Below are 23,294 nucleotides of genomic sequence, written 5' to 3'. Positions count from 1 at the left end.
TGTGCAGGTTTGTCACAACACAATGCCACAGATGTCTCAAGTTTTGAGGGAGCGTGCAACTGGCATGCTGATTGCAGTAAATGCGCTGTTGCAAGGGAATTGAATTTCTTTACCATAAGCCACCTCCAACGTCATTTTAGAGAATTTGGCAGTACGTCCAACAGGCCTCACAAAAGTAGACCACGTATTGGGCGTCATGTGGGCGAGCGGTTTGCTGATGTCAACGTTGTGAACAGAGTACCCCATGATTGTGTACATATTCACCGTCTTGATCATTGGGTCAGTGCAACTTATGTTTGTTTTTGGGCGACGATTTTATTTGTCTCCCCTTTTCATAGGCCCAGAGTAGTCTACCCTGTAATTTGTGTGAAAAAACATTCTGCTAATGTGTCCAGTCACTTAAAATGTAGTAGAATTGCATGAAGTTTGTTTACGAAAGGCCAACATTTTCCTGTGATATAGCCTGCCTACTGGACGCCACTACGTACTTCATTGAACAGTCTTTTTTTGATTGAGTTATATTATTAGCCTAAATTGTGACTATCTTACATCAGTCTACAAATGTGAGGTTGCATGGAATGCTTTTTTATAAAGGTGCTTTTTTTATGCAGAAAATTAGCTTCCCCAAACTTAAAACCCACGCGCCGCCTATGTTATAATAACTGTTTCTTCACGTTATAAGCACAGCAATGCGCACAAGGCAGTAGGCTACGCTAATTGCGTTATGTTCGTTCCATAATGCAATTAGTGGGAAAACACCATTTGTGAGGGGTTTCATGTGACAGAGATGAAAATATCAGTTGAAATTTAGAAAGGAGATCTAAATATGCAACATCTAGCATGGGTCGCTAATACGACTAGGATTGTGCCTTTGGTTACTGGACAATGGGGGGAAAAAGTTGATTTGGAAACCAAAATAATATGAGCGAAAAGGCTACTTGTTTCATTGGCGTATGGAAGTCTTTCTAAAAGAATTGCCTGCACGTTTGGTTCGATTTTGGCTAGGCTACTTTGAAGCAAGGCAAGACATGCCTCAAAATAGTTAGTAAAACGTTCAGGTTTTAAACAATTAAGTATGTGTTTTCAAAATGCATACTGCCTCCAGCTCATTGGAATGTGACAATCTGAAGCCTGCCTAGTTTCCAATGCACTTGAATGGCGAATGGGGAAGCGTGCTTCAATTGACCAGTTGAGGAGAAAACAAATTGTAGGCTCTTTTTAATCGTGACAATGTTGTTTTGGTTTGTTTTTTTTACATGCGATTGCCTTTAGCATTTTTGCACAATGATTGGGCTTATTAAAGCACGTTTCACTCCAGCAGCAACAAACCGCTGTTTGATGAGCTGTAGCAGCCTCTCTCGTGCTACATCAACTAGTATTTCAATCAATTAATAGGCTAAAATACATTTCAACATGTTGTCCATGTTCTGTTATAATCTCCACCCGGCACAGCCAGAAGAGGACTTGGCCACCCCTCATAGCCTGGTTCCTCTCTAGGTTTCTTCTTAGGTTCTGGCCTTTCTAGGGAGTTTTTCCTAGCCACCGTGCTTCTACACCGGCATTGCTTGCTGTTTGGGGTTTTAGGCTGGGTTTCTGTACAGCACTTTGTGACATCAGCTGATGTAAGAAGGGCTTTATAAATCAATTTGATTGATTATCTCGCAATGGGCAAAAGAAATGATCCTGGACAATTGACCGGCGTCAATTTTATTTATCGTCTTTTCATTTTTTTTGAACGGAAAAGCCGGCTATTACCGGCTAATGGAAACACTGATACAGGGTAAGGAAACAGAGTGTAATTTGGGTAAACTATCCCTTGAAGTGGTAGTGAGGTACTGTATTCAAATTATTTTCTCACTACTATGCCCTTAGATGTGGTTTTGATCAAGCGAGATGAAAAGTTAACATTTCAAACAGATGAGACCTTTTCTGCGGTGGCCCGGGCAGATGTACTAGCTCTTGTGGTATTTGTCGCCCTGTTCAGATCAATTTAAATGTTTATTTGGTCGTTTGCTGTAGCATTTAGTAGTGCTTTTCAACAGACAAGGCTAAGTGTTACCATTCAATTGAAGTGAGTTCACTTAAATTGAACAGAATTGCAACATTGACAGTTGGGTCCTCATATCGTTGAATCTGAGAGATTATTAGAAATATATATTTTTTAAGTACCCCCATTCTAACCCCATTCTAGTTCTGGTCTCAATTTGAATGCGTTTAAGATTATCTCCCTCCCTCCCTGCAGGGTTCCCACCTGCCATGCAGCGGAACACCCCAGGCCCCCAGCAGTTTGGCCCCCAGCAGTCGGGCCAGGGGCCCCCCGTGTCCCCTCACCCTTCCCTGGGGGGCTCCATGCACCCAGGCTCCTATCATCAGCAGCAGCAGGGGGGCCCTGGCCCCTCGTACGGATCCCAGACCAGCCAGTACGGCCCCCAAGGTAATATTCCGCTCCAGGGTAAAGTTTCCCCGAGGTACAAAACTAGGATCAGCTTCCCCACCCCCAATCCTAACCTTAACCATTTAGTAGGGGAAATGCAAAACTGACCTAAGATCAGCATCTAGGGGCACTTCCCCACAAGGTAATACTTATGTCGGTGTCCAGTAAGACAGTCCAGCCCGTTTCTTCACCCTAGTCTGGCCTATAGAAATACTCAATCTTTACTTAACTCACTTTATTGTCCACTTGGGAAAAATGTGTTGCAGTGTAATGTACACATTTAAAATGGTGTTTAAGATAAAGGACAAGAACAATGCATACAGTAGACAACGAATTCACAATACAAATTCCCACAGTTATATACAGAATGAGAAAAGAGCAGCCTGCTGGGGTTAGTGGGTGGATAGGGGACACACTCTCGCACCTGAAGTAGAAGGCTATATTTGACATTTACATTTAGCTCTTATCCAGAGCGACTTACAGAAGCAATTAGGGTTAAGTGCCTTGCTCAATGGCACATCGACAGATTTTTTTCGTGTTGATGTTGGGTCGGAGATTTGAACCAGTGACCTTTCGGTAACTGGCCCAATGCTCTAACCGCTAGGCTACCTGCCACCTAGTGGAATGTTGCCAGTGCTATGACTATCCTATGGCCCAACTCCAACACGTTTCTACAGGGTTGGAGAGAGCTGGGCTTTTTCCACAGCTAAGTAAATCGCCAATCAACCTCCAAGTTTTCCATTCTCTATATATACTGTACTCTCCCTCCCCTCTGTGTGTGTGTCAGGGCTGGGGTAATGGAGGAGAGTTGTTCCATCTCTTTCTGTGTGGCTGGCTGTGCTATCCAGCAGACCTGGGTTCAAATACTATTTCAAATCATTTCAAATACTTTTGCTGGGCTTGATTGAGCTTGCCTGGCTCAATGGAACCAAAAGAATAGTCCCAAAAGTCCAAACCCCTCCAACCTTGCACTCCAGAGGGGCTAAAGCAAATGCTCAAAGTATCTGAAAGATTTCAAATAGTATTTGAACCCAGGTCTAGTGTGTGGTGTTCAGAGCCAGACTCCAGGCCTAGCAGGGCAACAGAGCAGAGCAGTGGCACACACACACTAGCAAGGACTATTAATCAGGCTTCTGGAGCGGGTGGGGGCAAGGACCAGAGCTATGAAAACACGCACACATCGGCCACGCATTCATCATAAAGGCACAACGCATGAGATGGATTACCATAATGACCCAATGTGTGTGTGAGCCCCCGCTCCAGATGAGTACACACAACCCCGCACACACACACACACACGCACACATTGGTTCATGGGTTGGTTTTCTTCCTCAGCTGAAACAACAGAGTAGCTTGATGAATGCTGCACAGCAGGCTTTCATCCAGTCAACCAAAGGGTTGTTGACGCGCCGCATGTCTCCAGTAATTCAAATAACTCAATTCCATCGTCTCACCCCTAAAGAAAGCCTAAAACAGAGGCCCCCTTCACAACTATCTATAAGCATCTATGCAACAGCCCTGAGCAGTACAGATCCTTATGGGCCCTGGTCAAAAGTAGTGCATCGAATAGGGTTCAATTTGTGACTCCATAGACTGTTTCTGTGGACACTGAGTGAGGTGGAGGGGGGTTTACCTAGTCTCTGATCCGTGTCACACCCAAAAATGTATACACTGAACAAAAAATATAAACGCAACGTGTAAAGTGTTGAAATAAAAGATCCCACAACTGTTGAAATACACACGAAAAAGCTTATTTCTCTCAAATAAAAAAAAGCTTATTTCTCTCAAATAAAAAAAAGCTTATTTCTCTCAAATAAAAAAAAGCTTATTTCTCTCAACAACAAAAGGCCACTCTAAAATGTGCAGTTTTGTCACACAACGCAATGCCACAGATTTCTCGAGTTTTGAGGGAGCGTGCAATTGGCATGCTGACGGCAGGAATGTCCACCAGAGGTGTTGCCAGAGAACTTAATGTTAATTTCTCTACCATAAGCCACCTCCAATGTTGTTTTTGAGAATTTGTCAGTACGTCCAACCGGCCTCACAACCGCAGACCACTATGGCGTCGTATGGGCGGGCGGTTTGCTGACGTCATCGTTATGAACAGAGTGCTCCAAGGTGGCGGTGGGGTTATGGAATGGGCAGGCATAAGCTACGGACAATGAACACACATGCATTTGATCGATGGCGATTTGAATGCACAGAGACACCTTGACAAGATCCTGAGGCTCATTGTGGTGCCATTCATCCGCCGCCATCACCTCATGTTTGCGCATGATAATGCACAGCCCCATATCACAAGGATATGTACACAATTCCTGGAAGCTGAAAATGTCCCAGTTCTTCCATGGCGTGCATACTCACTAGACATGTCACCCATTGAACATGTTTGGGATGCTCTGGATCGACGTGTACGACAGTGTGTTCCAGTTTCCTTCAATAGCTAGCAACTTCGCACTGCCAATGAAGAGGAGTGGGACAACATTCCACAGGCCACAATCAACAGCCTGATCAACTCTATGCAAAGGAGAAGTCGCGCTGCATAAATCAAATGGTGGTCATGCCAGATGCTGACTGGTTTTCTGATCCACGCCCCTACTTTAAAAAACTGTAACTCAGTAAAATCTTAAAAATTGTTGAATGTTGCATTTACGTTTTTGTTCAGTGTCTAAATCAAATTAAATCAATCAATTTATTGGTCACATACACATATTTAGCAGACGTTATCGCTGGTGTAGCGAAATGCTTGTGTTCCTAGATCCAACAGTGCAGTAGTATCTAATATAGTATTGTCGAATATAATATATACTAGAATAGATGACTAGAATAGATGACTGACGGGGTGCTGTTTTGAAGCCATTGTGCCTCCATCTTGGCATTCCCCCACCATTGTAAAAAAAAGATTTAGGAAGATATAGAAATGGATTTATTAATGTCTACATTTAGTTTTTACCACAGACACCTTAATACATACTTCTAAATTATGTCTGAGCTATACATTTTTTTTAAAAGTTATGTTACTTTCCCCACTACAACAAAAACGACTTAAATACATGTCATTTTGTCCTTCAAATACTGTAGAATTCCATGAATTCCTATGGCGGACTGCGCCTTCTGGGGAGTGCCAATATGGCCGACCAGTGGTTTCAAAGCCTCTCATTGACCAATACATAGCATCAGCAATCCAGGGTTTATAAACATCACTGGTCACACCCTCTGTTCCCCAGGGGATTCTGGGTTTAACTCTACAGAGGAGCTGTCGCTGCCAGATCATTTCCATATACACTGAGTGTACAAATCATAGACTATCCAGGTGAAAGCTATGATCCCTTATTGATGTCACATTTTAAATCCACTTCAATCAGTGTAGATGAAGGGCAGGAGACAGGTTAAAGAAGGATTTGTAAGCCTTGAGACAATTGAGACATGGATTGTGTACGTGTGCCATTCAGAGGGTGAATGGGCAAGACAAAGATTTAGGTACCGGGCGTATCGGTTTGAGTGTGTCATGAACTGCAACACTGCTGGCTTTTTCATGCTCAACAGTTTGTCTGGCAGCCAGGACTTAGGCCTACACTTCCCCTCTCCTATCCTCTCATCCCCCTCTTCTGATCTTCTCTCTTCTATCCCTCTTTCCTCACCTCCCCTCCCTCTCTACATCTCTTTCTCTCATCCTCCTCTTCTCTGCCTATGAACAGAGCTTGATATAGGGGCAGACCCAGAATAACTCCAGGAAGAGCCAAAATGGCAGCTCTCCCTCCAATGCCACGGCTGAGATTAGTCTTTTTGGAAGTCTCACATGACAAAAGCATCTGTGTGTGTGTGTGTGTGTGTGTGTGTGTGTGTGTGTGTGGGGGGGCCACTCTTGTGAAATACACTATAACAGATTGTGAAAGTAACCAGTCTGGCTGGAGTGGAGAACGTCCAGTGGAACAGAGGAACACGAGGCAATGCTCTGTTCACATCACATTGCTTGCATCCCAAATAGCATCCTATTCCCTATGTAGTGCACTACTTTTGACCAGGGCCCCTGCTTTTGAAAGTCTTAACATAGATAGAAGAATGAAGTGTCTGTTAATCAAGCTGACGATTCTCTGTCCTGATGAGTTACTGTATTTCTCTGTCTCTAGGTAACTACCCCAGGCCCTCGAACTACGGCGGGGCTCCCAGTGCCAACTACAGTGGCCCCGGCCCTGGCATGAGCAACAGTTTGGGCATGAACGCCAGCAGCCCCATGCATGGCCAGGGCCCCGGACAGCCCTGTGGCTCCATGCCCGCCGGGCGAGGCTTGGGTCCGGGGGCCAGCGGGCGCCCCTACCCCTGTGCCCCCACCAACACCATGGCCCCCACCTCTCCCAGCATGCCGCAGCCTGCCGGACAGGGTCAGGGCATGAGACCGCCCCTGCCCAATGTTAATCGCAAGCCGGGCCACGAGGCAGGCCCCGGCCCCAACGCCATGCAGGGTCCAAACGCTGGTCCCAACCCCTCTGCCCAGGGCCGGTGAGTCAGGACAGGGGCCAGGCAGGGCCACAGAAGGGTTATACATGCTAATGGGGTGCGTCCCAAATTACATACTACCCCCTATATAGTGCACAAATTTTTTTTTTACCAGGGCCCATATGGTTCTGGTAAAATGTAGTGCACTACGTAGGGGATATTGTGCCATTTGGGATGCAACCAAGGGCTTTACTTACACTTAAGTTCCTCATGTTCACATTCACTCCTCCACACCCCGCATCCACCCATCTTTCACACACTAAGGTTTTGAGGTGTGTACTAAAGAACGCTACAGACTTTTTCCTCATGTCTCTGTGTGAGTTTGGAAACCAAAGAGGCTTCTTCTCCTTCCGTCCCTCACTCCAGGCCTCCCTACGCGCGCTCCCCTGCCTACCCCAGCCAGTCTTGGCCTGGGGTCCGTCCTCCCCTCTCTCCCTCCCCCCATCCCCACCCACAAACCTCCCCACACCCTCAACCCCATCCCCATTATCACCCCCAAACCTCCCCACACCCCCATCCTCATCCCCAACACAGCCCCCAACCTCATCCCCAACACAGCCCCCATCCTCACCCTCAACCCCATCCCCATTATCACCCCCAAACCTCCCCACACCCCCATCCTCACCCCCAACACAGCCCCCATCCCGAACACAGCCCTCATCCTCGACCCCACCCACATCCTCGACCTCACCCTCAACCCCATCACCTTCCCTCCACTCCCTCCACCCATCATCAGCCCCACCCTCACCCCCAAACCTCCCCACACCCCCATCCCCGACCCCATCACCTTCCCCACTCTCCTTCCTACCACCCCCAGGTCAGCAGTGCAAAGAGCCATATCCATCCCATGATGCAGCAGGCTGAGCAGTACGGGTAGGTGTCAGTGTCACGGCTGCAGTCTGTAATACAGACTCTGCATGCTGCTGTCCACTGGTCACATCACTAACCTAACCCTGGGCTGCACTGGAGACACTTCCCCCTGCTCACTCAGACAGACTAACCCTGGGCTCCACTGGAGACACTTCCCCCTGCTCACTCAGACAGACTAACCCTGGGCTGCACTGGAGACACTTCCCCCTGCTCACTCAGACAGACTAACCCTGGGCTGCACTGGAGACACTTCCCCCTGCTCACTCAGACAGACTAACCCTGGGCTCCACTGGAGACACTTCCCCCTGCTCACTCAGACAGACTAACCCTGGGCTGCACTGGAGACACTTCCCCCTGCTCACTCAGACAGACTAACCTGGCCACTGTGGCCAGTAAACACGGCCATGTTTTCTCTCCTGCTACTGCATGGCTTCGTCAGAGACCAGCGGATGTGTACAGTACTTTATTTGTTTGTCTTGCACCTTCGAAGAAATCCCTTGACAAATCAGAGAAAAAGGCCAAGCAATATTATGACCCTGCAAAGTCAAAAATGAACAATGCTGATTTAGAAATTCTGAACTTGATTGAAATAAAAACATGGGCAACGCAAAAGGATTGGATATACTACTAGCGAGACTGTCAGTGCTCCCTCTAAGCTGCCCCGGGACTGCCTGCCCCGGGACTGCCTGCCCCGGGACTGCCTGCCCCGGGACTGCCGCACAGAATAAATATCAGCCCATGCAGAGAAGCATGAGATTGAACTTTTCCCCCTTAGTTAAGTATCAGCGTTTCCCTTCACTGTGGGAATTGTGATAGAATCGACGCAATATTAGCCACTTTCAATACAACCTTCTGAAACAAAAGGAACTATGCAAGACTTAACATGTAAAACTAACTATGCAAGAGATTCTGTTGTAGGCAGGACGCATCGGAGTAGGATTCTATTGCGTTGACAGGCACCACTCAGCCCGTACTCTACACACTAACCGGTGCGGCATAACCAATCAGAGCTGCGGTAGGCCTATATGTAAATAGACCATTGCGATATATGGATCTGTATAGAACAACAAGGCCCGCACACTGTTAAAGCTCCCAATTCACCAATTCAACGTTTCCATCCGAAACGGATCTTCGTCAGGTCAAACACACTGTGTGTTCACATCCCAAAACATACACATTTCACCTCACATGACCATTGCGGACATGACGCATGGTGGGTGCAAAAAACTTTTGTATATCTTTACTAATTAAATAACAATGAGGTGGGTACATGTAATGGTTCCAGAACATAATATATATTTACAAAATGACCAAGTGGGTAACCTGGAAGGAAAGATAAATCAAAGTGACATATTCATGAAAGAATATCTGATATCAAACTCTTGGTTCAGACCTCTAGGAGACATGGTACACAAACGGTGAATCCAATACAATTCTCTTCTCAATAATAGATGATCAGTATCTCCGCCCGTCATTACATGTTCCACAAAAAAAAAGTGATATACCTGATCAGATGTATTTGTGGTCTATGCTATGTAGGAAAAACGAAACGAGCTCTAAAAACAAGGATAGCAGAACACAGGAGTAATATCAGGACCCTTGACCAGAGACGCCCTGTGGCTGAGCATTTCATGGAGGTTCGTCACAACATTAGCTCTTTGAGATACATTGGCATCGAACATGTTAAGACTCCTATTGGGGGCGGATACTGATAATCTATTATAGATTACTGATAATCTATTATTGAGAAGAGAATTGTATTGGATTTTGTAAATATATATTATGTTCTGGATCCATTACATGTACCCACCTCATTCTTATTTAATTATTAGAGATATACAAGCGTTCTTTGCACCCACCAAGCGTCATGTCCGCAATGGTCATGTGAGGTGAAATGTGGATATTTTGGGATGTGAACACTCAGTGTGTTTGACCTGACGAAGATCCGTTTTGGATCAAAACGTTGTCAATAAAGCGGTGAATTGGGAGCTTTAACAGTGTGAGGGCCTTCTTGTTCTATCCTAGTACTCTTTATTAGCCCAGCACCTATGTTTTTAAGGATGTGCGTATGACCACAAAGTCTTTTATATATGGATCTGTGCCGTTCACTTTGAACTGGACTGTTTACACAGCATGAGCGGTCGTAAGAAGATGCACTTGTTTTGAGATCAAAGCGAGAGCTGCATGTAGCCACGGGTGCACATATTTGTTCATATCCTTTGCTCGTTAGTGAGTTATTAGCCCAGTTATAGATCATTTGTAGTCAGAAATGGGGGAGTCATTGCTTTCTACAAGAACACAAAACGCCAGTCAGGTAAAGAGCTTTTTTTGTCTTTAAGGGGCAGTGTTGTATTTTGAGACAGACTTGAATAAGCTAAGTAGCCAATAGGCAGAGAGCAGGATCATTTTCTGATTCTCTGTAATAACGGTCATGTGGTTTCTTCCATCAAACGACACAACAACATGTTCAGTCACCTCCATGTCTGAAGGACACGTGGATAAACGGGTTAATGTCATGCCCTGCATGTTTTTTTTCTTTCTCAAAGTCTCGTGGAATGTGGGCCTACTTTGAACACCACACATTGGCTGGTACTGTAGGCTGAACAATAGAACAGCTATTTCCATGTTAACATATTACGGGATGCATTTTCTACATGGTTTTTGATGGTAGGCCACTCTGGTAGGCCTACATTATTAGCAAATAGCCACAGTAGCCTACTTGTCCACTGTCTGAAACTGTAACTTAAAGCGGGTACAGCCTCAGTGTTCACAGTAAACACGCGATAGAAGTGGCACAGACCTGAAATTTGCTCAGTCCCCCCCCCCCCCCCAAAATTTGAGGGAACATTTCTGTCGGGACAGAGCGAGAGAGGGAAGGTAAATCCAATCCCCTGTAGCGTTGCTTGGATTGTTAGCTCCATTAGTTTAGTATTGATTTAATTGGTAATGTAGCTGGTCTCATTATTAGCATCAGTGGGTAACAGTGGGTTGGGGGAGGAATGAATGTTGGTACGGGGGTGGGAGAAGACAATGGTTGTATCCCAAATGACACCCTTTGGGCCCTGGTCAAAGGTAGTGCTCCATGTAGAGAATATGGTGCCATTTGGGACTGGTTGGGTATGGAAGTGTTACTCCAATAGAGGTCGGGGACATAGCCCGTTTAATTTCCCCTCGAAGGGAAATGAAGAGGGAGGCGTGTGCTGTGTTTTGAGTACTTCCCAATAATCTTTATTTTCTCCAGAAGTGTGCACTCATTCACTACTTCCCACAAATCTGAAAGCATTGGATTTGTGTAGGCATGAGCTAGAGGGAGTTTCCACTATATTTCTTATGCCGGTAATTTCCCTTTGAATCGGTGAAGGGAAGTGAACGAGTGCACACTTTGGGAGGAAGGAGAACTTATTAGGATGCACCCTCTGTGTGGTGCACAGGGAGCCTGACGGTGGGTGGGAGCAGTAAATACAGGGAGTTTCTTCTCACTGCTCCCCAGCCTTTTGATGTGCATATTATTTCCCCCCCCCCCCAGGATTTAGTGTTATAAATGTTCGCTCTACTTCTATTTTAACAGCGCGTTTTCTTTGTGGCGTTGAGAAAAGCTGCTGCTGGACTGCTTTTCATTACCGACATGCATTATTCATATTGTCTCTTGCTCACAACTAAAATCCCTCAATCTACCAATACGTCCATCTGTCCGTCAGTTCAACTTGAATGTACTGTATAACAGAGGAGGCTGGTGGCACTTTAAACCGGAGGACCGACTCATAGTAATGGCTGAATAGGAATGAATATGGTTTCCCTGTGTTTTGATAAGGTTCCGTTCATTCCATTCCAGTCAAAACTGAGAGCTGTCCTCCCCTCACTAGCCTCCACTGATAGTTGAGTGTACTGTATGAATATAATGCCTTTGGTAATGATGTTGTGAATTAAGGTGATGGTAAATGACTAATCCAAGCTCTGGTTTTCAGGCAGGGAATGACCCCCATGCCACACCACCCAGGCATAAACCCCATGGGCCCCGGAGGTGTGGGCCCCGGCCCCGGAGGTGTGGGCCCCGGCCCTGGAGGTGTGGGCCCCAGCCCTGGAGGCCTCTACAGCCAGCAGCCAGGGGCTAACACCTCTGGAAGGATGACCCCACAGGGGCCCCACCCGCTCTACAACGCACCCCCACCCTCAGGTATGCCACACTCTGTGACATGCATTCTGACAAAGCAGCTAACTAATAACCTGTTCCCAGATCTGTTTGTGTTGTACAGCCAACTCATATGATCATTCATGGCCATAGGAGTTGGCTGTAAAACACAAACAAACAGATCTGGGTCGAAGCTAGCTAACTAGCCCAATGTCCAATGTTTCTGTACATGTATACCAGACAGACAAGCCCCAGTATAACAGTGAACAAGAGCCTAACCCCCTTTCCCGTCACCACAGGGCCCATGCAGATGGGAGGAGAGGGGATGGTGGGTCCCGCTGACCCCAAACGGAGACCTCCAGAGCAGCACAGGGAGGGCAACACTCCTGCCCCTGCCGTCGAACCACCACCTAAACCCAAGGTACCAGCTACCGCTCTAACAGAGGCAGCCGCTTTTCCTCTCCGTCCCTTTTACACGTACTCATTTCCTGCCAATACCTCTGAAAGCATGTCCTAATAATGCATGTGTTTGGATGAGGAACCTGAATGTGGCAAAGCGCAGCAAACACCGCATTTAACGAGGCAGCAGACAAAAAGGAACACAGAGAATTGAGAAAAACATTCTTGAGTCGTTGTGAGGATTTTTTAAAGGAAGAAGCACTCTCTATCATAGTCTTCTTCTGTGCCTACTGGGACAGTGGATTCCAAAATAAATACTCCTTTATAGCGGTGCCATTTTGTATTAAAAGAGGCTTTTCATGCTTTCTTTTCAGCATATTGTTCATCATTATTACCCCACTCATGACTGTATGAGTGAGTCTGTCTTTTTTGACTGATTTTGGATGTATGACAGACAGGCATACCAAAATAACCTGTCTCCAGTCAACTGCAAAGAACTTGTTACTGTTCACAATGCTCTCTCTCTCTCTTACGGGCTCCCATTTCTCTTGTCAGAGCTTCTTTTGGGGTTTTCCGTTTTTATTTTTTGACTCTCTCTCGTTTCACCCCACCTCCCTCCCTTGTTTCAAATCCCCCTCTCGCTGGTTTAGTTTGGTATTTGTACTCCTCCTCTTAGTTCCAGACATAGTTGTGTGAATGCGAACAACTTTCCTCCTTCCCGCGTTCATTTGAGTCTGTTCACCTCATTACCGGCTGGTGAGAAAGGCCTCTTGATCACAAACAACTGAAGATGTCTGTCAGCCCGACTCGTCTGTGAGGAACTTCTGTTGTTTCTGTTCTGTCTCGGGTCGAGTTAATGATCACTCCTCCTATATTTGCCTGGCTTTGTGCGTTTCTGCTGTCAGGGCAAAGACCGCAGCAGTAGCTAGCATGGCTTCATGTTTCAACTCGTGAGAACATAAGAGTACTAGTAATAACGGCTGTGGCCTTTGGTGCTAAAGCTCCTTGCCTGCTCCTGTTTGGCTGCCTGCCCTAGAATGCTGTTGCTCAAACCCGTCTGTGTGGCTCCTCTCACTGTGCAGTTTCCACTGTGTGGTTTTCCAATTGTGTTGAAATATTTTGAAGCCAGTCAAACCTGCCTGAAAGACTCCAGGTGTGACTGAGAGAAGGGCCATCGGGGAGAGAAGGGGGGGGGGGGGGGACGGGGACGCAGAGAAAGAGAGAGCGAGGCAGGCGAAAGGTTGCGTACTGGCTCGGGTTTCTCTGTGGGGTAGTTACACACGCGTACGCATTGGCTGCAGACCGCTGAGTGCTTGCTCGCAGGATGTCTTTGAGGAAAGGTTTTGCATGATTGTTTGACTATGTTTTTGTGAGAAAGTGTGTGAAAGTCAGACTGAAATCTCTCTCATCACGTGTGCGTGCGGCGTGTGTGTGTGTTTGTCCCATCTATTCCCCGTCGCAGGACCGCTACAGCTCCTCTCAGTGTATGTCCCAGCCCCCCACCCCCTGTCCCCTGTCCCCCAGCCCTGCTAGTCTGTCCTCTTGTCACGGGGCGCAGGACAGCAGAGATATCATTAGCAGCCACCCTGCTGTCGCTGGGGCCTGGCCAAAGACCCCCACCAGCCCTGTAAGTGCCTCAAGCACTTTTACTCAGCTTGTTGTTTACATTTTTTTTTATTTTTTTTTGTGTGTGTCTTTGTTTTTTGACGCCTGAAATGTGATTGTGTTGTCGTTATTTGTGACCGAGACTTTCTTATTAAGACAAGCATGCAATTGGAGCTGGACAAAGGATTCCCTTCTTTAACGCTCTCTTTCCTCCTGTCTCTTTCCCATACGATGCTGGCTACCTGGCAGTCCTGCTGCCCCACAATATCTCAAATGCTTCTCTTGTCACACGAAACGCTCCAGTTTGTATTGCGTATTATTGTTCGGATGATTGATTGTGTTAATGAGAAAGTTCTCCAATCCTGTGAGTGGACCTGTGTCACATGGGGTAGATGTGACACATGCTCTGTTTCTGTTGACAGCCGGGGGACCTACCTGGCTGTGTAGCTGCTGTATAGCTGCCATTCAACTGGGTTTGAATGGAAAATACAACAGCAACAACAAAGTCTAATCATGTAAAACCTGGATGTCGATCACATCAGTCTGAAAGCGTCCATAACCAATGACAACAGTGGTAGCCCTGACTGACCTCCCCCTTCTACTATATGCCCCACCCCTTTAGAAGCCCAGCCCGGCCACCATGACCAATGAGAAGATCCGCATCCTGTATGAGATGGGCGGGGAGCCCGAGAGGAGGATGTGGGTGGACCGCTACCTGGCCTTCATGGAGGAGAGGGGCACGCCCGTACCCATGCTGCCTGCCGTGGGCAAGAAGCCCCTGGACCTATGCCGCCTCTATCTGTCTGTCCGAGAGATAGGAGGCCTGGCTATGGTGAGTCTAAGTGGCTTCCCCTAGGTACAGATCTAGGATCAGCTTCCCCTCCCTCCAATCTGAACCGTTGGTGGGGAAAGCGCTGGTTGATCACAGAAGGAACGATAGGCTGGAGACTTTAAGCAGTAGGTGTGCATCTACACGTCTTCAAATTCGTGTTTCCATCAGACAGCCCCTTACGTCACCGATCGCTATTCACGGCCGATGTCGCCCATCCATCCTAGTGCTACCAGATCATATACGCTTTCATACCCAGCTCTGGTTGCTCAGTCTCCTGTTGGGCATGCCCCCCCCCCCCTCCCCCCTCCCTCTACAGGTGAACAAGAGCAAGAAGTGGAGGGAGCTGTCTACCCACCTCAACGTGGGCACGTCCAGCAGCTCCGCCAGCTCTCTGAAGAAGCAGTACATCCATTACCTGTTTGCCTTCGAGTGTAAAGTGGAGCGGGGAGAGGAGCCGCCGCTGGAGATACCGGGAGAAACCAAGAAACAGGCCCAGGCTCACCAGGCTAGGATCCAGCCGCCCTCACCAGGTGAGTAGAGCGATGGCGATATGAATATCATGTGTTGTAATTCTGTTTAACTCAGTAAAGCAGTGGGCGTTGTCCAGGAGGCAGGCTCATGCCCTAAGGGGGGTTGCTGGCTCGGACAAGGGTTACTTTACTAGGATCTGTAGCCACCTCGCTGAGCTGTGACCTGTTGCTTGTGACACAGACGGGTTGGCTGACAACGTCACGAAAATGATGGGCGCGCATCGATGTGGCCCGGAAGGCCGTGCTGGTGTTATGCTTCTTGTCAACGGCGACAAGAAGCTGCCATGTGGGGAATCGTAGGTGTCTTGTTTTGAGGTGTTTTGACTGATGTCAATGCTAATACGGCTAAAATGTTTAGCCAGCTAACCGACAGCTGTAACGACGTATTTGAGAGACAACAAGTGCTCATGGTGAAAATGTATTTATATTTTCAATTAACATTTGGAGACCAAATATAGTTTACAGCAGCCAACCCCATCTGTTTTGCCCCATAATGGCGCACGTGTCCGTTTTTTGTTGCTAAACAACCAACCCGTCCATGCAGTACAATACAGACCTGTAATAACGCATTCACCTGCTATGCTATGTCCCTTCACTCATTCCTCTGTAGATCTAGGAACATTACAACAAGTCCTTGAGTGTAACACCTGTTGTACGTCCAACCTGTGAATGCTGTGTGTATAGACGAGAGGGATAGGCTACCTGCTGCTGTGGTTGACAAATATGTCCACCCGTCCATAGTCATCATACACAGGCATGAACAGGAGAATATCCATACATACACAGGCAGCCCCATACGGTGTGTCTAAACTAAGCACATCCTCTGCTCAGTCATCCAGCCCTCCATTTAATCCATCTCCATTCTCCCTGGGCTGGCTACTCCCTCCCTGCACCCTCCCAGCACGTGGGTCTATTTCTGTCTGACAGGTGATTGTGTCAAACTGCAAGAGAGAGGGGGGGGGGGGGGAGCTGTCAGACAGCCAGCTGTAGGATTCCCCCCACCCCCTCAGGCGAGATGGTTGATGTCAGAGGGAGAGTGAAAGAGGGGGAGAGAGAGGGAACACAGCTAAGACCGTGTGAGGAAGTGGGGGGGGGGGGGGGTAGAGCTGTCAAGCAGCAGGGGAATATCCCTTCCCCCTAGAGAAGATGAATAGGGGAGGGAGGAGTGTGGTGTGGCTGTCTGGGATATAAACAGTGACCTCCGTCTGACCTAGTTTCCCACAGACAGATGGACCAGTGAGGCAGCATTTTTTTCCCCCTCTTTGTCTCTCTCTCCCTTGTTCTCGCTCTCTCCCCGGGTGATTATGGTGGGGTCATGTGGGTTCACACGCTCAGAGAGAGAGGGAGAGGGAGAGCGATGGCGTGTGGCTGAACCACTTCATTGTTTACTTTTGAAACACCTCTCATTTACAAACACATTTGAGGCCTGGCCAGCCAATTCTCTCTGCCTCTCTCTCTCTCTGCCTCGCTCTCTCTGCCTCTTGTCTCTCTATCATATTATTACAGACAGGGTTTTTAATCATTTCTTGAATTGTAAAAAAAAAAAAAAAAAATGTGAGGTTTATTTTATTCTGGTCTTGTATCGTTAATGAGAAGAACAGTCATTTTGATATAAGGAGATGCCAGAATGTAAAATTCTGAATTAATTGCATGCATCCCAAATGGCACCCTATTCCCTATATGGTGCACTACTTTTTGGGAAGCCGACGTTATTGCTAGACTAAGCAGTCGTCATACCTAGCAGAGCCGGCTTGAGGAGCCATCCAGCCTGAATCAGAGAGCATTGTACATGTATCATATCTTTTTTTTATTTAAGTACTCATAATTATCTCGTAGAATGTTGTTCTTCTCTGACATTGAGTTCGAAGCATCTTTCTTTCCCAACTGCCATATATACACACAGATTTAGATGCATATCTCTACCTCTTAGACTTGCGTTTTTCCCAGGGGGTGTCTTTGTTCAACAAGCTGCCTCATGCTACAGAAACAGGAGATGGGCTCCTTCCCTCTGGATCGTTCTGGTTCTGACGAGGCTTACTTATACTGTACATACAGGGGGTATAGAAAGTCACCACCCACTTTCAAAATGTTCACCTTTTGTTAAAAACAAAAAATAAATAAATAAAATCAGACTTTTTAAAATTTTATTTACACACAGTAACCCACAATATTCAAGATACCTTTTTTAATTCATTTTCTTACTCTGAAAATGTATTAAAAAGTAAAACCGTAAAATACCCTATTTGGATAAGTGAACACCGAGTTAATACTTGGTGGAACCACCTTTTGCTTCAATTACATCCGTGAGTCTCTTTGAATACATCTCTACTAACTTTGCACACCTAGACTGTCCTTTATTTGCCCATTCTTCCTTGCAGAATTGTTGAAGCTCAGTCAAATTGCATGTTGACCTCTCATGGACTGCACTCTTCAAGTCATTCCACAGACTCTCGATGGGATTTAGGTCAGGGCTCTGACTACGCCACTCAAGGACATTCACCTTCTTGTCCTTCAGCCACCGTACGGTTGCTTGGGCGGTGTACTTTGGGTCATTGTCATGTGGAAACGTGAACCATCTTCCGATTTTCAACTTCCTGGCAGAGGGCTGCAGGTTCTCCTCAAGAATCTGTCGGTATTTTGCACTGTCCATTTTCCCTTCTATCGTGACAAGCTCACCTGTCCCTGCTGAAGAGAAACACCCCCACAACAGGATGCTGCCACCGCCGTGCTTTACTGTAGACATGGTGTTATTTACTGTAGGCGTGGTGTTATTTACTGTAGACATGGTGTTATTTACTGTAGGCGTGGTGTTATTTACTGTAGGCGTGGTGTTATTTACTGTAGACATGGTGTTCTTTACTGTAGGCGTGGTGTTATTTACTGTAGACATGGTGTTATTTACTGTAGGCGTGGTGTTATTTACTGTAGGCGTGGTGTTCTTTACTGTAGGCGTGGTGTTATTTACTGTAGGCGTGGTGTTCTTTACTGTAGGCGTGGTGTTATTTACTGTAGGCGTGGTGTTATTTACTGTAGACATGGTGTTATTTACTGTAGGCGTGGTGTTATTTACTGTAGGCGTGGTGTTATTTACTGTAGGCGTGGCGTTATTTACTGTAGGCGTGGCGTTATTTACTGTAGGCGTGGCGTTATTTACTGTAGGCGTGGCGTTATTTACTGTAGGCGTGGTGTTATTTACTGTAGGCGTGGTGTTCTTTACTGTAGGCGTGGTGTTATTTACTGTAGGCGTGGCGTTATTTACTGTAGACGTGGTGTTCTTTACTGTAGGCGTGGGGTTATTTACTGTAGGCGTGGTGTTCTTTACTGTAGGCGTGGCGTTATTTACTGTAGACGTGGTGTTCTTTACTGTAGGCGTGGGGTTATTTACTGTAGGCGTGGTGTTCTTTACTGTAGGCGTGGTGTTATTTACTGTAGGCGTGGTGTTATTTACTGTAGGCGTGGTGTTCTTTACTGTAGGCGTGGGGTTATTTACTGTAGGCGTGGTGTTCTTTACTGTAGGCGTGGCGTTATTTACTGTAGGCGTGGTGTTATTTACTGTAGGCGTGGTGTTATTTACTGTAGACGTGGTGTTCTTTACTGTAGGCGTGGTGTTCTTTACTGTAGGCGTGGTGTTATTTACTGTAGGCGTGGTGTTATTTACTGTAGGCGTGGTGTTCTTTACTGTAGGCGTGGTGTTCTTTACTGTAGGCGTGGTGTTCTTTATTGTAGGCGTGGTGTTATTTACTGTAGGCGTGGTGTTATTTACTGTAGGCGTGGTGTTATTTACTGTAGGCGTGGTGTTCTTTACTGTAGGCGTGGTGTTATTTACTGTAGGCGTGGTGTTCTTTACTGTAGGCGTGGCGTTCTTTACTGTAGGCGTGGTGTTATTTACTGTAGGCGTGGTGTTCTTTACTGTAGGCGTGGTGTTATTTACTGTAGGCGTGGTGTTATTTACTGTAGGCGTGGTGTTCTTTACTGTAGGCGTGGTGTTCTTTATTGTAGGCGTGGTGTTCTTTACTGTAGGCGTGGTGTTATTTACTGTAGGCGTGGTGTTCTTTACTGTAGGCGTGGTGTTCTTTACTGTAGACGTGGTGTTATTTACTGTAGACGTGGTGTTCTTTACTGTAGGCGTGGTGTTCTTTACTGTAGGCGTGGTGTTCTTTACTGTAGGCGTGGTGTTCTTTACTGTAGACGTGGTGTTCTTTACTGTAGGCGTGGTGTTCTTTACTGTAGGCGTGGTGTTCTTTACTGTAGGCGTGGTGTTCTTTACTGTAGGCGTGGTGTTCTTTGGGTGGAAAGACGTATTGGGTTTTCGCCAGACATATCATTTTGTGTTCAGGCCAAAAAGTTCCATTTTGGTCTCATCTGGCCACAGAACCTTTTGGCCTCAGAATCTTGGCCTCGGAGACTTGATGTGGCTTTTTTTGAGGAGTGTTTTTTTTTCTTCTTTGTCTTGCCATCCTCCAAGAGGCCAGATTTGTGGAGCGCTTGTGATACCGTGGTCACATGCACACATTGACCAGTCTTTGCCATAAAGGCCTGAAGCTCCTTCAAAGTCACCATTGGTTTCTTAGCCTCTCTGATCAGTCTCCTCCTTGCCCGGTCATCCAGTTTGGAGGGACGGCCTGATCTATGCAGGTTCTGGGTGGTGCCATACGCCTTCCGCTTCTTAATAATGGTCTTACTCATGCTCCGAGGAATAGACGAAGCCTTTGAAATCTTTTTATATCCATCCCCTGACTTGTGCCTTTCCGCAACTTTATCTCATAGATCATTTGAAAGTACCTTTCCGCCCATAGTGGATTCTTTGCTTTGAATTGCACTACTGAGCAGTGGAGTCCTCTATGAACTACTGCTTTTATTCTGAACTAATCAGTCACTACAATTGATCACAGATAGAAGCCAATTAGCTTGATTTGTGGTCTGGAAGGTGGTTGGTTATACCTCAGCAAATTTGCAATTGCAATTCTAAGGGGGGGGGGTCACTTATCCTAATAGGGTATTTTACGGTTTTACTTTCAAATACATTTTCAGAGATTTTATATATATATTTTTCCACTTGGATATATTGTGGGTTACTGTGTGTGTAAATAAAGGGGGAAAAGTCAGATTTCATGTGTTTTCATTTCAGGCTGTAAGGCAACAAAAGGTGAACATTTTGAAAGGGGGTGTTGACTTTCTATACCCACTGTACATATCTCTATATGGGGTGGCAGGTAGCCTAGTGGTTATAGTGTTGGGCCAGTAACCGAAAGGTTGCTAGATCGAATCCCCCGAGCTGACAAGGTAAAAAATCTGTCCTTCTGCCCCTGAACAAGGCGGTTAACCCACTGTTCCTAGGCTGTCATTGTAAATAAGGATTTGTTCTTAACTGATTTGCCTGGTTAAATAAAAAATAAAAATGGAAGAAAATATTCTGTATGGCTGTGTCTTTTGCCTCTGTATCTTGAGCTAATAACTCAGGCTCACTGTAGGGCCCCTGTGTTTGTTGTATAATTCAGTCAATATTTCTTAAACACAAAAAGTGTGCAGTATCTTACTCCATTAGCCGGCTGTTACATTTACCACAACTGTATTTTTTTTTAACCTTTTTAACAATTTTGACTGCTGTTACTAATTTTCTCCCCAGCCAACTCCGGCTCCCTGCAGGGCCCCCATACCCCTCAGTCTACAGGCAGCAGCTCCATGAGTGAGATGCCAGAGGGTTTGAAGCGCCCCACCCCAGCCACCACACCCCACGGACACATGACCCCACAGCCAGGCAACAGGTAGAGGCCAGTGGCCTGGGGCCACTCATAGTGTGTTGTGTGTGTGTGTGTGTGTGTGTGTGTGTGTGTGTGTGTGTGTGTGATGTGTGTGTGTGTGTGTGACTTAGTCTTACTCTATACACACATGGATACCCTTTGTATCATCCTTTGTTGTCCTCCTCACCCCTCCTGTATGTGTCTGCCTCAGGAACAGTGGTGGTATCCGTGTCCAGGATCCCTTCTCAGAGATCAGTGACCCTGCCTTCCACAAGCGAGGGCCCATGCCCTCTGGCGCCCCCTACCAGCAGAGTGGCGGTAGTTCAGACCCCTCCATGAGGATGCAGTACGACGCCAACAAGGACCTTTATGGAGGGCCCCAGAAAGGTGAGTGGACCAGGCGATCTTAAAACGCGTAGCATAACACAGTGCACTCATACACTGGTGTTATCCCCATTGCTTGTGTGCACTGCGTATTAGATGAAAATCTACATCTTAGTTAAAATTCACGTAATACACCTATTGTCTGAATAGGATATGGTCTGGTACTTTTTAAATTCTCCATGTAGGTTGAAATGTCTTTCTCGTCCTTGTTTTTGGTTAGGCCATCACATCCGATGTAAAAAAAAAAACACTCTGTATGGATGATTGTTCCCTTAGACTATGTTGCCACCCTGTGGCCAAATCATGTACTACACACCCTTGCCTTGGATAACGCCTGACATGAACGCTGATGACATCTGAATCGCCTGTATTTGCCAAGAGCGTTTACACGTACCAAGGAATTTGACCTGGTGGAAGGGTGCTGACTTACTGTTGACACATACTCTACATACAGTATGTACAATACCATGTCTATTCTCCCTCCACAGGGCCAGGGGGCAGTGAGTCCTATGGACCAGGTCAGATGCCCAGCGGTGCCGTACAGGACATGTACCCCTGTGGTCCTCCCTCAGGAGCCATGCCAGGGATGGGCATGGGCCCCGGCCCGCGGCCACAGTACCCCTACGGGCCTGGCTACGACAGAAGGTGGGTATTCTACTAACCATCGTAGATGCATCGCTGGGTGTTTATACCTGTAGGAAAAGGGCTGTTTCGTGCTCAAACAACTGGAGTAGAGGTGCTACCTTCAAATCGAATGCTGGATCAAAAGTTGAGGCGCGGCACTCTATTATAAAAATATATTATTCTTTGTAAATCCCGAGTCATAAACATTGCACGACGTTTCAGTCAGAGACATTGATCAGACAGTTATATAAATGCCAAAAATAATTGTTTCCTCCTACCTTCCAGACCAGACCATGTGATGGGTCCAGAGGGGGGTATGGCTCCCCCTGGGGGTCAGAACAATATGGGACCTTCCAGCGGTGACCCCAGCATGTACTCTGCCAACAGATACCCTCAGCAGAGGTAAGACGTCCGTCTAGGCTAATGGTGATCATCAGTTTAGCATTGCGCAGAAACACGCCCTTGTCCCCATCTATCTGTGTTCTAACTGGTGTCATCCTCGTCCACCACAGGCCACATGGACATGAGAGTTACGGGCAGCAGCAATACCCTCACGGCCCCATGCCCTACGGCTCTCACCAGCCTGGAATGTATCCACAGCAACAGGTCAGTCCCAGCCTCCCGTTCCTAGAGGGCATTGTGCTAAAGCTACTGAATCTATGGGAAGTGACCTGGGAAAATAAGCTAACTTAGGCATTTCAATGCAAAGTGAAGTTTAAACTCAAGTCGATTAGCGGTCTACTAAGAAATGGTCAGCACATCACGCAGGGGTGAAAGTAAGGTACGTACCGGTAAAACATGAGCCCTATCACAATAATTACAACTAAATGTCAAGAAAACTGTCTAGTACAGCGTGATTTAAAAACAAACAAAAGACGGGTCCCTGATGCGTGCGGAGATAGTGTATCGATTAGTCTCTGACATTCTGAAGCTGAGCTGCGGCCTTCAGTTATTGTAGGAGACCAAAAAAATGGAGCTTTTCACTTTCTGAAGAGAGATGTTTAAAGCCAGGCAGGTTTCAGGAAAGCACTTCAGTTGTTGGGTTAAGCAACAGATGAATAGCCAGCAAGCTTCCATTTTTTTGATTTAATAGAGACATTGCCTATTTTTATCAGTGTAATCAGATTGAATATATTAGGATATGTTACTGACATTGAACTGATTTCTATAACCTACTAACCAAATGCGTTTGCCTATGAATAGGGAATTGAGTTTCTATTATGTTCTGTTCTGCCAACTATTCGCTGAG

At 46.6% G+C, this 23,294-nt stretch overlaps 1 protein-coding gene across 8 annotated transcripts in view; it reads left to right on the top strand.

Moving 5' to 3' along the window:
* Positions 1-23,294, top strand: part of arid1b (AT-rich interaction domain 1B) — a 112,146-nt gene that overhangs the window by 79,733 nt on the left and 9,119 nt on the right. For 6 of the 8 annotated variants that reach the window (XM_082976782.1, XM_082976781.1, XM_082976780.1 and 3 more), the window contains 13 exons: positions 2,243-2,434; positions 6,565-6,934; positions 7,298-7,804; positions 11,767-11,975; positions 12,230-12,351; positions 13,792-13,956; positions 14,557-14,766; positions 15,083-15,296; positions 20,923-21,061; positions 21,249-21,424; positions 21,910-22,066; positions 22,331-22,447; positions 22,558-22,651. In XM_082976782.1, the coding sequence (XP_082832908.1) occupies positions 2,243-2,434; positions 6,565-6,934; positions 7,298-7,804; positions 11,767-11,975; positions 12,230-12,351; positions 13,792-13,956; positions 14,557-14,766; positions 15,083-15,296; positions 20,923-21,061; positions 21,249-21,424; positions 21,910-22,066; positions 22,331-22,447; positions 22,558-22,651 (2,672 nt within the window). The remainder of the gene's footprint in view (positions 1-2,242; positions 2,435-6,564; positions 6,935-7,297; positions 7,805-11,766; positions 11,976-12,229; positions 12,352-13,791; positions 13,957-14,556; positions 14,767-15,082; positions 15,297-20,922; positions 21,062-21,248; positions 21,425-21,909; positions 22,067-22,330; positions 22,448-22,557; positions 22,652-23,294) is intronic. The other 2 variants (XM_082976779.1, XM_045720740.2) reach the window with 2 other exon arrangements.

The sequence above is a fragment of the Salmo salar genome, chromosome 06 (assembly GCF_965601325.2).
Source record: "Salmo salar chromosome 06, fSalSal1, whole genome shotgun sequence".
Classification (NCBI taxonomy): domain Eukaryota; kingdom Metazoa; phylum Chordata; class Actinopteri; order Salmoniformes; family Salmonidae; genus Salmo; species Salmo salar.
This window is presented reverse-complemented; position numbering and strand designations above follow the sequence as displayed.